General features: G+C 36.5%; 2 protein-coding genes across 3 annotated transcripts in view; both read left to right on the top strand.

Moving 5' to 3' along the window:
* LOC145693652 (protein O-mannosyl-transferase TMTC4-like) overlaps nt 1-14,893 on the top strand; it is a 66,743-nt gene extending 51,850 nt beyond the window's left edge. For both annotated transcript variants that reach the window (XM_081769866.1, XM_081769867.1), the window contains exons 13-14: nt 1,726-1,908; nt 12,593-14,893. In XM_081769866.1, coding sequence (XP_081625992.1) covers nt 1,726-1,908; nt 12,593-12,729 — 320 coding nt within the window. In that variant the 3' untranslated portion in view covers nt 12,730-14,893. The remainder of the gene's footprint in view (nt 1-1,725; nt 1,909-12,592) is intronic.
* LOC145693653 (uncharacterized) lies at nt 4,940-11,122 on the top strand. Its single transcript, XM_081769868.1, has 2 exons — nt 4,940-5,799; nt 8,733-11,122. The coding sequence occupies exons 1-2, from the start codon at nt 5,167-5,169 to the stop codon at nt 10,281-10,283; spliced, it is 2,184 nt and encodes a 727-aa protein (XP_081625994.1). The 5' UTR covers nt 4,940-5,166; the 3' UTR covers nt 10,284-11,122.
* Nucleotides 14,894-15,247: the final 354 nt, after the last annotated feature.

Here is a 15,247-nt window from a genome sequence, read left to right on the forward strand (position 1 = left end):
ATTTCAGTCATTTATTTCCGAGCAGTTTGATAGTCAGGCTCTTGGCAAATTCATGTCTAACTCGCAGTCAAGTTAAAAAAGTAATATTATCTTAGACATCAGGTATGCCCAAGACCACATACTTTATTTGCAAAAGAAGACAAATTGAATTCAAACATTTGTAAAGAACGGATGTATCAGCTAAACTAAGGGGTGAAATCATTTGTTTCCTTCTCTGCTACAGAAAAGAAAGAAAGAAAGAAAGGAGTCTTTATTGCCAAGATAATGAGACGGGAGCTTCAGTTTAACGTGGTTTCTAAATTACATTTTCCGTAACCTAGGCTCATGTGTACAGGTAAACGTGCAGCCTAGATAGCTGATTATTTAGATTTCCAAGAATGTAGTAAGTCATATTCAAAATTAGGTAAGTCAAAAAGTGTCTTCCCTTTTCGCCTTAAGTCTAGATTATATGCTCTCTTCTTCCCTCGCATCTTATAAGATTGTACTCTTGTAGTAACGCTATGAATGTGTGTTCTTATTGCTTCTTGTTTCTTTCTTTTATTGCAGAGAGAATTTATACCGCTTCGTTGGTAGTGTGCATGAAGGTAGGAGAGAGCATGATCATGTAACAATAATACTGTCTTTGATAGACGGGCGCTGCGGTGGCTCAGTAGGGCCTGGTGCATGGGGCCTTGGTTCAATCCCAGCTCACTCCAAGTGAATTTTGTAGTGGACAAACTGTGTGCGTGGGTTTTCTTGGGGTTCTCCCGTTTCCTTCCACTTTCTTCATTCCACCACTTCCTTCGTTTCTCATCATCATCATTTCCTTTAGCCTAGCCGGCGTCATCGTAAAACTTAAAGATTTTTATTTCTTTCTTTGATAATAGACCTCGCCGTTTGATGCGAATTGCTGGCTTCAGATAGTTGCAATCAATCGTCCAATCTTCCACTGTTAACTGTACACTCCTTTTCCAGTATAGGTACTGTTGAATCCCAAAATACGGTTGTCATCTTTCTCGCAGAAGTTTGAACCTTGAATTTCTATTTCATTGATGACCTGAGTGTTTCTACTCCTTACTTTAAGTTCTGGTTCATAACTGACACCGTTTGTCTCTTGCGACTATTCTGCTCAAAAATTTGTCACAGTTGTTGTAGCGGTCAAGTAAGTAGAGGAAGTAAATGCACATCCTGCTTGTTCTTTGTGTGTCACGCTTGTGTGGCTAGTTTTAAACTTTTCTATCCGTTCCTTTACACTTCTACGCTTTAGAGCATTGACCCTGTGTTGTGTTGAATGTCTTCGATAATTTTCAGCCTCTGATACTTTCAGATCACAAAAATCGGCCCATTTCCTCACTGATCTTTGGTGTATACTACCAGCGGAGCGGCCATGTGCTTTTTGCAATAGAAGAGAGATTAATGGACTAATTAGTATTAAAACTCTCATAGTGTTATCTTAAGTGTATAACCTGACAACATACGGGAACAGAATACAGTATAATGTAAAGAGAGAGATGGCGAAAGTGCGGATAATTTTTGACTCGCCCTTGCTGCTTCTTCTTCTTCTTCTTCTTCATTATTATTATTATTATTATTATTATTATTATTATTATTATTATTATTATTATTATTATTATTATTATTATTATTATTATTATTATTATCACAGTTTTAGTATAGTAATATACAAAAGTTGTGTAATTGATTTGTTCTATTCTTTATTTCATGTATGTAATTAATTCGATACAGGTGAATTTGCTCAAGCTGAAAGTGTTGCTCACGAAGCCCTTGCCTTACTTCCCAACGAACCTTCACTGCATTTCAATTTGGCTAACACTTTGGGTAAAAGGGGAAGATTCGCAGAAGCTGAGAAGCACTTCCTAGAAGCTCTGAGGTTGGATCGAAGAAACGCTATGTATCATGCTAATTTAGGTGAGTAATTAATTTATGTATTTTTACATGCAAAATATTACTTAACTTAAAATTGGTTAATTTTTCTTAACAATACTACAAACAAATAGTATACGAATATGTGTTTTAACAATGTTTAGTAATTTGTTCGGGAATTCCTACACACGGCAGGTCTTTGATGACATATTTAGCAAGGATATCGACACGCTGACTTCATCTGTGCTTTTTGTCTCACCATTTTCAGTTCTCACGCCCATAAAAAATCACTATATATATATCAAAAATAAATAAAAAATTAAAAAAAAAACCTGATGAAGTTCTTACCGAAAACGTTCATGGATATTGATACACAGAATATATTCATGATCTACCTACGTATCGTTATACCTTACTATTGCTACAAGAGAAATGTTCGTAAATCCACTTGGCCCCCTCAATCAATACACAAGGACAACCATTCAGATCATCACTTGTTCAGCTTTATATTTTTCGACTATTATCTAGAGGCATCATCTCCAAGTACACAGTCTACACCTTCCTCTAGGATTTTTTACTGAACGCAGGGAGTTCAAATGCACCTTATGCAATGTTTTTCGCAGAGTTTAACCTAATTCTATCTTTTAACCATTCCAGGACCATAGCGGACATAGGTACAAAGGCTGTCTCATCTCATCCTTTATAAGCTCTATCCGGGGTTACAAGTACAATTCGTATACATGTATTTCCATTTATTAGATATTTAATTAATTTTACTTTGTCCATTTATTCTTGTACTAGCAGAGGTTTCCCCGTTCTTCGTACGGATAGTATAATGTTTAATGAATACTCACGTGTATGACTGTTCATGGAACACTAACTTCAGTACTAGCAAACTTCTGCTGGCTGAGCGATTGAAGATGGCAGCTCGCCCAGTACCCTTTTCTATCTATATTGTAAAATTACTTTGATACAGTAGTAGATAAAGCAATAACACACGGGATTCGGTTTTCTCTCACCTTTTTATCATAAAATTCCTCTTATATACAGTATAAGCAAAGTCATTATAAGAGTGGTTCTAAGACCAATACTAAGCCCATTAAGTCGTTTGGGTAAATAGGTGATCCAAGGCCCAGGCAGCCAATGGAAGGAACTCACAGAGCTCCAGGCAAGCTAAGTGGAAGTGGTTTAGGAATTCTTAGTGCTCCAGACAAGCAGAGGTTGGTGTCCCGCAGAGCTTCAGGCAAGCTAAGCGAGCAGGGAAATCACAGAGCTCCAAGCAAGCCAAGAGAGAGCTTGAGTTCCCACAGAACTCCAGACAAGCTAAGAGGTTTGGATTAGGTTAGATCTCTTAGAGCTCCAGGCAAGCTAAGAGGTTTGGATTAGGTTAGATCTCTCAGAGCTCCAAACAAAGAGAGAGAGGTTGAGTTCCCCCAGAACTCCAAGCAAGCTAGGTGGGCAGGAGACCTCAGAGCTCCAGACAAGCTAAGAGGTTTGGATTAGGATAGATCTCTTAGAGCTCCAGAAAGCTAAGAGAAGGGGTTTCATCAGCCGAAACTGATGTCGATGGGCACCTTACATTGTGTTTTATACCCAATTCTGGACAACGGTGGCGCTAGTATTCTTCTTCTGTCACATGCCGTGATGATGAGGATATCTGTTGTCTGCTACTTGTAGTAGTTGTAGTAAGACAGCAGGTATTGGTGTTTACAAATATAGGTAAGTGTTGGATATTACAGTATCAATATTAAGAAACACAGAAACACGTGTTCAGCTATTTTAAATGAAAAATCTTAGTATCATATTTCATTTCTCGAAACACAACGAATTTCAAATATGAGTATCTTAATAAACTACCCCACTCCATTTTCTTTCCTTGTTGGTCAAATAATAATTTAAAAAAAGCTTAAAGACGGTTCAGTTATTTAAAATGAAAAATCTAAATACCAAATTTTCTTCTATAAACTTAAGGGATTCAAGATCTGAATATCTTACTATAATAATTTCAACCCTACCCCCTTTTCCTTCCTACCTCATTTCTTCTAGGCTAAATGTGAAAAAGAAAGCTGAAACACGCATTTAACTATTTTAAATCAAAGGTCCAACACCAAATTTCATGTCTCTAACCGTAAGGGACTCGGAGACATGAACGGTGTCTTAGTGATAGAGCGCTTATTTCTGGTGCATGGGGTACCTAGTTCGATCCCCGGACGAGTAAGTTTGTGGTGGATAATATCGTGCCCGTGGAAAATGAAATCTTTAAGTTTTACGTCCGACGATTATGCCCGTTAGGCTAAAGGAGACGGTGATTATGAGAAATGAATGAAATGGTGGAATGAAGAAAATGGGAGAACCCCGAGAAAACCCACGCACACGGTGTTTGTTCACCACAAACTTCACTTGGCGTGGGCTGGGATCGAACCCAGGACCCCAAGCACCAGAGGCGAACGCTCTACCACTTAGCCACCGCGGCCCCAATATCGTGCCCGTGGGTTTTCTTATCGTACTCCAGTTTCACCCATGTGTTGACCACTCGGTACGTTATCTTTTTTTCTATTTTCTTTTCTCCTTTTTATTGTTGTTATTATTAATGATTCCAATGTGAATTAACAGGGTTCCCACGCCCCTGGAAAATCCTGGAAAACCCTGGAAATTGAAATTACCCTGGAATGTCCTGGAATATCCTTGAATTTCTTTGCAGTCCTCGAAAAATCCTGGAAAAGTGGAAGTTTTTCAATTTCCTAACTAATTGCAATTACATGCAATGGAATGCGAACGAAAGCAGTCCTGAGAAATAAAAATTGCGAGACCTAGGACATTTCCTTCTCAGTGCCGCATTCTAAGGCGGCTAAGTAAACGGAAACTCACAGTATACACCATGTTCGGTGTAATACATTTCCGCTCGGTGGAGAGATGTGTTCATTAGAGATTCCTGTGCTTAGTGTATTGATTTAAAAACGTTACTGTTTTGCTTCTCGTATCATGTTTTTGACCTTTTTGTGTAGTCGAAGTAGCAACTAAGCAACGTCACATCTTAATCTGCAGTGACATTGTATAAAAACGAGAGTACATTAGACTGAACATTGTGTATACTATGCGTTTACGGTTCCTCAACCGCTCGTGTAAACTGCTCAAACGCGTGCTACCACCTTCAGAGCAATATCCATTACGAAGGAAGGAAGGAAAGAGAAATGTCCAGTTAGTTCACTGGCGATCTTCGTTTGATAGATTGTGCTTTGTTCATGTGGTTGAATAATAACGATACTTTTCTTGTTATTTTACTTAACGATTAGAAAAAAAAATATGCCTAAAGGTAAATCCACGTTCAGTGAAACTTGGCTGAAGAAAAAAGAATATAAAGAGTGGCTGACTGTGGGTCCGGACAAGTACAGTGCAAAATGTGTGCTTTGCTCAAAAGTGTTCGATGTTTGCAACATGGGTGAGGCTGCCATTCGAAGTCATGCAGCGGGAAAGAAACATTTGGCTTTGACGAACAACCGAAACGGCACAGTGCAGAATTTTTTTCAGCCGAAAACTACTGTAGGTAATGAACGGAAAGAAGTTAGTAAAGCCGATTTGCCATCCACCAGTGCATCACCAACCATTCAGGTGACACGCAACGATTGTTTGCAAGCTGAAGTACTTTGGGCAATGAAAGTTGTTACATCGCATTACTCGTACAATTCTTGTCAAAATATTTCGAGTCTTTTTACCTCTATGTTCCCCGACAGTGATGTGGCCAAACAGTTTTCATGTGGTGAAACTAAGTGTTCGTATTTAAGTGTGTTTGGTTTGGCGCCATATTTCAAAAATCTCCTTCAAGATTACGTGTCTGCGCAGACAAGTTACGTTCTGCTTTTTGATGAAACTTTGAACTCAACGACAGCTATGAAACAGATGGATATCCACGTTCGCATTTGGGATATTAACAACAGGGTAAGTGCATGTTACTGAAAATTTTAGTGTTAGTTTTAAGTACGATGTTACGGTACGTTTCTCACTACCGGTAACATTAGATAAAAAATGATGGTATGTTTTTCCACTACCGGTAACGTTGAATTATATTACAGTATTCCTTGTACATTGTATCAGTATTATATTGTCGGAGGTTATTTTGAATATAATACATATTACTTTTGATCAACCTATTGTGAATCAGTGCCGATAAGCTACATAACGTAAATAATGTAGTAACATGACAAATCAGACGATGTGCTTTGCACTTACTATGCTTATATTGTTAGGCCTACGAAATTATAATACGATCGAACGAGATAAATTATTTATTATTGCGATTGCAGTCAATAGTAATAAAATTGTTTTAAATTCAAAATTTATTTGTCAGTAACTCAGGAAGAAATGTTGTAGATTACTTCTGCCTACGTAACTTTAGGCCTAATATTTAAATGGAAGAAAAAAGAGAACTTATTGTTTATATTTATAAATTTAAATTGTTTTCATGAAATTTATTATTCTGATAAACGTGTGAATACCTCGATGTGTTGGTGATTACCTTGCCTGTTTTATAATCACTGACACACATTTGTATATAAATGAATCCTAACATGAATCAACATCATAAAGCGGATGGTGGTTTTGACGGGCTTCCGCCATATTGGTATGTACCAAGGTTGGAACAGCCTAATTAAATATGTAGTATTTAAAAAAAAGTATAATGGGTTCTGTGAAAATAAATAAATTCTCTCTTTTTAGTTAAAACTGATTTTGTATTTTACGAGCCGGAAAATTAAATAAGAATATTTATTATAGTTCAGTATTTGTATTAGGTTAGGTAGGATTAGACTAGTTATAGGTTAGGTTAGGCTAGATTAGTTAGGTAGATATATATTATTGTGTGTCGTATTGTTTTGATTTTAATATCATGTACGTTTTACGGATAACTGAATGAACATTGCTGAGTGAATCGAAGTAGAGATATCAGGCTTCTGTCCATGTGAAGGGAATGTGTTCAGTACTTCAAGCATGCTGAAGCCATATATTGAGCATTATAGAAAAATAATAGTAACCTTTCGGTGTTGTTTGTTTATTGAATTAAAGACGTAAGTTTGAGCACGCTTAATGAAATAGGGAGTTAAACCTCAACTGTACATGGTATACTATGGTTAGTAGTAACAATGAGAATTTTCTTTCCTTTACAATTTCATAAAAGATTTTTTTTTTATTCTTGGAGATGACTCCTTATGAGATGAAGGAGTATTGTTGTTTAATGAATATGAAGTTGAAATAAAAGATATGCACTTAGTTAAAATTTTTATTGGTCAAATTGAAAAACAGTACAGTTGATAGACTGATATTGCGGTCATGTTGATGTGCCATAAATAAGCTTAATGATATTCTTCACTTAAATAAAACTCAAAGGTTTCGATGCTGGGTGTCACTTCAGCAAGATCTTGGAATTAACAACCTAAACATTTTACAAATAGTCAAATGCAATAAAAGTTCGATAATCCATAAATAAATTTCGTCTGGTCACAATTTGAGTTAGTCCTTCTAAGCCATTATGGTTTTTTATGCTGCATTGAGTTGGCGCGCGAATGGTGGTGAGGGTCACACTACTCTTGGATCTTGGGGTATAAATAAACCAAGAGTTAGGGCCTAAAAGGAAAACATCATGAATACACCAGGATTTTTTTTCTTTCAAAAATTATTTAATTTTTTATTATATATATATATATATATATATATATATATATATATATATATATATATATATATATATATATATATATATATATATATATATATATATATATATATATATATATAAAATAAATAAAACATTTACGTCAGATCAAATTTTTTATAATAAAATTAATGCGTTTACAAAAATGGTGACCCTTTAGCCACGGATATATGAGAATAAAATAAAAGCGGGAGTGTACATTTACTGGCACGAAACTTTTAGGGTAAGTAAGCAGAAAGCAAATGAGGTTAAGTTAGTTTCTTTTCTTCCCCTTTTTGCTTTAAGTTTGTGTGACAAGTGAAATATGATATTATAATGTTGATTAATTTTGATGAAGAGAGATGTGAGCCAGACACTCATACGTGTTATGAAAAAACTCGAATTCTAGATTGTGTGGAATCTATAGGATGTGATGGTTGTGGACAATTATTCCACACAACATGTATTAAGTTAAGCCAGACTGACGTGATAAATATTAAAGAAAATGAAGGTAAATGGGTATGCCAAAAATGCTCAGCATTGAACAAGACTGGTGGCAATTCTAGTGAAACTGGCCGGGAACACACATTAGTGCCATGTAAATCGGTCCCTCAGATTGAAATTGCGGGAGGCCGCTTCTGGAAAGTTTGAAGGAAATAATTGGGAACTTAGAAACAAAATTAGACAAAAAAAAAAAAAAAAAAAAAAAAAAATGTCTTCCGTTGAATCTACCGTAAGTTCTGAAATTAACTCTGTAAAATCACAATTAATGCAGAACTTAAATCAGTTTAAGTTAGAACTCTCGGGGGAAATAGCTTCTGCTGTTAGTGATGTGAATAAAGTCGTCTGACTTAGGAATATTAGCTAAAGAGGTTGAGAAAAATCGTGAATTAGTATCCCAAGAAATTAATTCAAAAATTGATGAGGTGAATATTGACTTAGGCAAATTAAAGCTTGAAATACAAAATTAAGAAAAGTATAATGTAAATTATGATTGTGTAAAGGAACAACAAATTAAGGAGTATAGGGATTTGAAAGATGCAAATGAGAAAGTCGCGAATAATGTCAAAATTTTAGAACGTGATACAGTAGTAGTATTATTTTTACTTAATAAAAACAGTGCTTTGGTCAGATAGTGTAATTTCTGTACAACAAATGCACTTAAACTTACTTTTTTCACTTACAGGTGGTAACCCGGTATTATGGTTCAGCATTCATGGGACATTCTACTGCTGAAGTGATGCTGGAAGATTTCCAGAACTGTGTTGAAAGACTGAACCTAAACAAAGTTCTTCAGGTATCCATGGATGGGCCGAATGTCAATTGGAAATTTCATCGTTTGTTGCAGGAACAGTTGCTACAGACTTCAGGAGTGCATTTGTTAAATGTGGGAAGCTGTGGACTCCACATTGTACATAATTCTGTAAACGAAGGAATGAACAAAACAGGGTGGCATTTGTTGGAACTTTTCAGTAGTTTGCACAGTTTTTTTCAAGATTCCCTTGCTAGAAGGGAGGATTACATGAAAATGACTGGTTCACATGTGTTCCCACTGAAACACTGTGGGCATCGTTGGGTGGAAAATTTGCCCGTTGCCGAGAGAGTACTACAGATGCAGGAAGAGTTAAAACTATTTATTGATCAATGCAGTAAAACGTCAAATACCCCGAACTCAGTTTCTTTTAAAACCATCAAGTCCCACTTTCAGGATCCACTGACAACAGCAAAGCTCCATTTTTTCATATCAGTCACAAAGGACATCGGCAATTTCTTGACAGTGTACCAGGTGGACAAGCCAATGATTCCTTTCCTCTGTGATGATCTTTATAATTTAGTGCGAAATATAATAAGAAGATTTATTCTGAGTAATAAAGTTGAAAGCATTGGTAATATTCCACAGCTACTGAAATTAGACATACAAGATTCTGCAAATTACGCTCATCCAAAAAACATTGATGTTGGATTTGCAGCTCAGCATGAGCTTGATCAGTTACTGACTAGCAAGGCCATCAGTGAAAAACGTGTGCTAGAATTCAAGATTCAATGTAGGTCTTTTCTTGTCTGCATTGCAAAAAAGATATTGGAAAAGTCACCTATCAAATACCCACTAGCACGTGCCATACAATGTCTGAATCCAAAATTAATGGGAACAGATAAGGCGAGATGTCAGAAAATGATGACGAGCTTATTAAAGACATTGACAGACTTAAATAGAATTGAGGGTGGAATATCTTCTTGCGATGATGTGCTGAAGGAGTACAGAGATTTTCTTGATGCTGTTGTCCTTCCAAACAACAGTGTATATAGGGAATTCGATCATATTTCAGGCAAAGAAAGTGTTGATGCTTTCCTGTATAGAGAAGTTGGTTCGTCAGGAAAATACAATAAGTTGTGGTTGCAGGTGATGAAGCCAGTTCTTCTGTTATCACATGGGCAAGCCACAGTTGAAAGAGGATTTTCTGTTAATAAGGAAATTGAAATCGAAAATCTTCAGCTGAAGTCATTCCAAGCGCAAAGAATAATACGTAACCACGTCAGTTATGTTGGTGGTGTAACAAAAGTAGATATTTCGAAGGAACTCTTAGCGTTTGCATCAAGTGCTCGTAGTAAGTACCAGTTATTCATAGAAGAACAGAAGAAAAAGAAGACAGAGAAAAAGTCATCACAAAAAAGAAAAGAAGTTGCTGATGCTGTTCAAGAGCTGAAGAAAAAAAAAAAAGAAACGGTTACAAGATGACATAGATGAACTACAGAAATCTGCTGACAAATACGCCGAAAAAGCGGAACAGTGCGGCGGTTTGACTTTCATTGCAAAATCAAACAGCATGAGAAGATCTGCAAAACAAAAAGAAGAGGAAGTGAAAAGTGTGGTGAAGGAGCTAAGTGAAAAGGAGATGATGTTGAAACTCAGTTGATCTGCCATAGCGATGTATTGGTCTAAAGATTAACAGTAAAGTAATTATATTCTGTTGAACTGCATATTATAACTTCAGAATAGGTATATTTTGTCAGAAATACCTTGGAATTTTTATGTGATATCCCTGGAAAATTTGCCTGAGTATCCTGGAAAACCCCTGGAAAATCCTTGAATTTTTTTTTGCCAGTTGCGTGGGAACCCTGGAATTAGCCTCGCAGGCTGTACCTAGAATTTTTCCGATTAAATAAATTATATACTTTTTCAATATATGTTTATATATTATTTTCTGTAAGTTGGCTGATTTTCTTGGGAATGAAAAGTGGCCAACGTACACAGGTTACATTGTAATTAAGTATAATACGAGGTGCATTCAACTTATAATACTTCAATTTTTTCCTCAGGACTGGTAGCAGATAGAAATGAGTTGTTTGTTTTAAAATACGCGAGAACTCGTTGTTAATGCGTGACAGAGATGGCAACACCGTAGAGCACACAGAACTCTAGCGGGAGCGATGATAGTGATGATTGTTTTTGATACGATATTAGTCGTTTTCTCCATTTGCGTGGTGTGACACCGCTTGAAATTCATCGCCAGTAGAGTGAGACATGCGATGATGGTGTCATGGATGTGTCTAATATACGTTCCTCGGTGCGATAGTTAGAGGCACGAATTTTTCGCAATGCGCGATAAAACGAAATGATTGAGAATTAAGTAATTTTCAGTTTCTTGACGTATTATGATATTCTATGTGTATTTTCATTGGTTTCCATTGCGCGATAAAACGCAAAATTGGCAGTTTTGAGCGAAATTTCTAACAATACACGAAATAACGCGATTAAAAAAAAACGTTTTCATTAACTTAAAAACTCCAGTTTTGCGCTGACGGAACGGTAGAATGTGGCATGAACAGTGCATTTTGGATGATTCGGACACGGCTATAAAGAACATGTTGCGCGTTAGCTATGACCACCGCAGCTGGATGGGGAGGAGCCGTTTAAATTAGCTAGCCAATGGCATGAACTGGTGATAAGTGACAAACGTATAACAATGAAGGAGGAAAATGTGGAAACATGTAACATGCTTATGTTTAATGTTTAAATGTAACTTGCGCCTATGTGTTTCCAGAAGACAGGAAAACTTTTCTACTCATAATAAGTTTCCTTACTGATTTTCCTTCAGTTTGATTTTAGGAAGGAAAAGTTCAGTTTGGTTTTGTCATAATTTTCTATATGTATTTTGTTTTTAGGTAATTAATGATTTATTTCTGTCTATGAATATGATCTATGAATAATAGGAACAATTTTAAAAATGTCAGGAAATATCTTTTCCACAAGAGCTACAAAATGCGAAACTTTATTTGGAAAATGAGACAAAACGCGAAATATGAAAAAACGAAACGCGAAATTTTCAAATTCTTAGTGCGAAAAACTCGTGCCCTAGCGATAGTTCAAAGAAGGCAGAACGTCGTGTTACAACTAACCAAGACAATCTCGGCCTCACACAAGCCGGTCTGACGACATGATCGAACGAGTTGAGAAAGTTATTTTGGAAGGACTCCAAATGAGTGTGGAACACATCGCCTCCAAAGTTGGCATTTCCGTGGGATCTGTGCATACTGTTGTCATACCGGCTTGTGCGAGGCCAAGATTGCCTTGGTTTGTTGTCGCACGACGTTTTGCCTTCTTTGAACTGTTGCACGTAGGAACACACATTAGATAGACCCATAACACAAGCATCACATGTTTTATACACCTAGCAATGGATTTTAAGCGGTGTCATACCACGAAAATGGAGAAAAAGAATGATTACACGCTGTTCTTGTAATGAAAACGTCGCCATCTTATGAGTATCGTAAGTATCAAAAACAGTCATCACTCTACGGCTGCCGGTAGAATTTTATGTGGCGTACGTTGTTGCCATCTCTGTCACGCATTGACAACGAGTGCTCGCGTATTTTAAAATAACAGGACATTTCTATCTGTTACAAGTCCTGAGAAAAAAAGTTGAAGGTGTTATAATTTGAATGCCCCTCGTAATTGTTTTTGATCACATTCCATAGCATAATGGTGGCCAACATTGCAAGTTTTCCTAAAAATTGTGACTTATACAATTGCTTTTGTTTTGCTAGGAGTGTTGTATCATCGCTGGAAGAAGTACGAGAAGGCGGAAAAGCTGTACAAGCGGTCGCTGGAAATAAACCCTAACCTTCAAAGTGCCAAGGACAACTTGAAGTTGTTATATAAGACTTTGGGACGAGTGGGATGAACCCCTTTTGTATATTCTTTTGTATGGTTGTTAACGGAAGTTTTCGGTGGGACCAACCATTCTACTCAAGCGATGGTTCCATTCAACTCAATGTTTGTAAGACTGTTGTCTATGGATACAGCTGTATATGTTATGTTGGGATCTTTTTTAATTTTGTGTATATAAAAGAATCTGTCTTTCTCTCTCTCTCATTTGTATGGATGCATTTAACTTGAATATTGCTTTGATTGGTTTCGTAGATTTAGGTGAATAACTCTATTCTTTCTTTGATTCTCATTTGTAGCTTTTATTTAGTTTCAAAATGTAATATTTATTGTATATTTTTTTATATGTGATGAAAGGAAAGATGTAGATTTAGATTAATATGTGTTATTTAACTGTATGTACTTAGTTACAATTATTTTCTCTTAGTTTGAGAGCCAGTAAATATGTGTCTATTTTGGTAAATTATATATGATTTTCTATGTATTTTTTATGCTTACGATGAATTATGACAGAACTTCTCATAATATTCTTTAACAAATGGGGTTGGTTCGTAATTAAGTAAAGAAGCTGTTTACTATCTCATACGAGTGTAATTTGCGCCATGAGAAAGATCAGCGGTCCAAGTTTGAAATCCATTAATCACAGTATTTCAGGGTTAATCAGGGACCGCAGTGGCTTGTGGTAGAGCATTCACCTCTGGTGCGTGGGGTCCTTGGTTCGATCCCAGCTCACGCCAAGTGGACTTTGTCTTGGACAAACACCGTGTGCATGGGTTTTCTCGGGGTTCTCCCCTTTTCTCTCACTGAATTCATTCCACCATTCAATTCATTTCTCATCATCGCCGTCTCCTTTAGCCTAGTCGGCATAACTATAGGACGTAAAATTTTAAGTTTTCATTTCGAAAAGTATTTAAAACATCTTTTGTGTCTGTTTATGTCCGACCAGAAGATTTATGCTTTGCATATTTTAAATCCTTTTCAAATTGTATCTAGGCTGAAGGTGGAGATAACGTTGTCTGAAAGTACTTCTTAAGAGATTTTTTTTTAAAATCATTATTAGCCTTTTGCTTATATTTTTTCTAAATATTATCACCGTTCGCAATACAGTGATAATATACATACAGTTCATCAGAATGTAATCTGTGCCATTAAAGTTTGATATGTGATAACTGTAGTTCTTCAGAGTGAAACTTGCGTTATTAAGGAAAATAGCGGTCCAAATTTAAGTTGTGTTAATCAGTTCTTTAGAGAATAATAGCCTGCTCATTAAGGAGAGCAACGGTCAAAATTTGAGTTCTGTTAATAATCATGTTTAGTCAAGTGACCGTTGGTCACCTGGCAAACATTAAAACAGTTATTGAAATCCCTGCTGTATCTTACAAAACGTGTCCAAATGTTAAAGTTTGTAGTGGCCACGACAATCCTTCAACCTGTCTACACCCGCCAGGGATTTGAACGAAATCGTAGACTCTCACGTGGGGAGGGGGGCTGGTGCCCCTAATTATCATAGAGTCGTGATTGACACATCGTTGGAAAGCTTACGGAATACAGAATCCAACGAGGTAACATTTGTGTTATTTCCGCCGTATTCGTAGAAGACGTAAAAACAAGAAAAGTCCTAAACATAAGGAAAAAATAGAATTAAGGGGGGGGGGCGTGGCAACCCTTGCAGTCACCCTACTCTGACAAAATTATGTTAATGTATAAGCAACACACTTGCGACAATGATATAAAAAAGGTAGCCATTGCTGCAATATAAAGCGAGATAAAAATTCAGAACGAAATTCTTATTAAAACACCCTGTATATGCCGACTTCCACCATAGTACGACGTTATATGGCATAATTTTTGCTGCATACATCATGTAGAGCAACAAGAATTGTGCTCCTAGACCAATTCAGAGAATAGATACCTTGTCTTATATAGAATCGTCCTGAAAATAAATATAATTTATGTCAAGAAACTGAGACTAAAAAAAAAAAAAAAATGCCAACTTTGCCTCCCTCTCCACCCCGCAAATAAGTAACAAGTACACATACAGGATATTACATAGAAGAGTATTTATAGGTAGGTATTTATATCTTATTTTCTATATATTGCTTCAAGTACCATTTCTTATGAGTGTACCTTCAAGGGGGGAATGGTCCTCCTAAAAAAAACCTGATGCAAAGAAAAAAGAACTGTAACCTCCTTCCATCCGCCGTGGTACCTCACATATATAAAATGCATATCGGCGGAAAGCTTCATCCTTCAGCAACACATTGATACCAAAATTATCTTTCTAGCTTAATTAGGGGCTAAGGTATTGAGGTTTAAAGCCTTGACGCAGCAATTGCCTCAATGGGCGTTAACAGTTTAAGGACGTGGGTAAGAGTAGTACGTAAACTGCGTGTTTAACGAAACCACAGAGAAACAAATCGAATTATTGCAAATTCGGCGAACCGGGGTTCCACGGGAGATGGTGGTCGTCGTTACCTGGCTATCGTACAGGATGTCAATAATTTTGTAAGAACACAATTCAGATCTACTCGGAT

Source organism: Thermobia domestica, chromosome 8 (assembly GCF_964235325.1).
Source record: "Thermobia domestica chromosome 8, izTheDome1.hap1.1, whole genome shotgun sequence".
Taxonomy (NCBI): Eukaryota; Metazoa; Arthropoda; class Insecta; order Zygentoma; family Lepismatidae; genus Thermobia; species Thermobia domestica.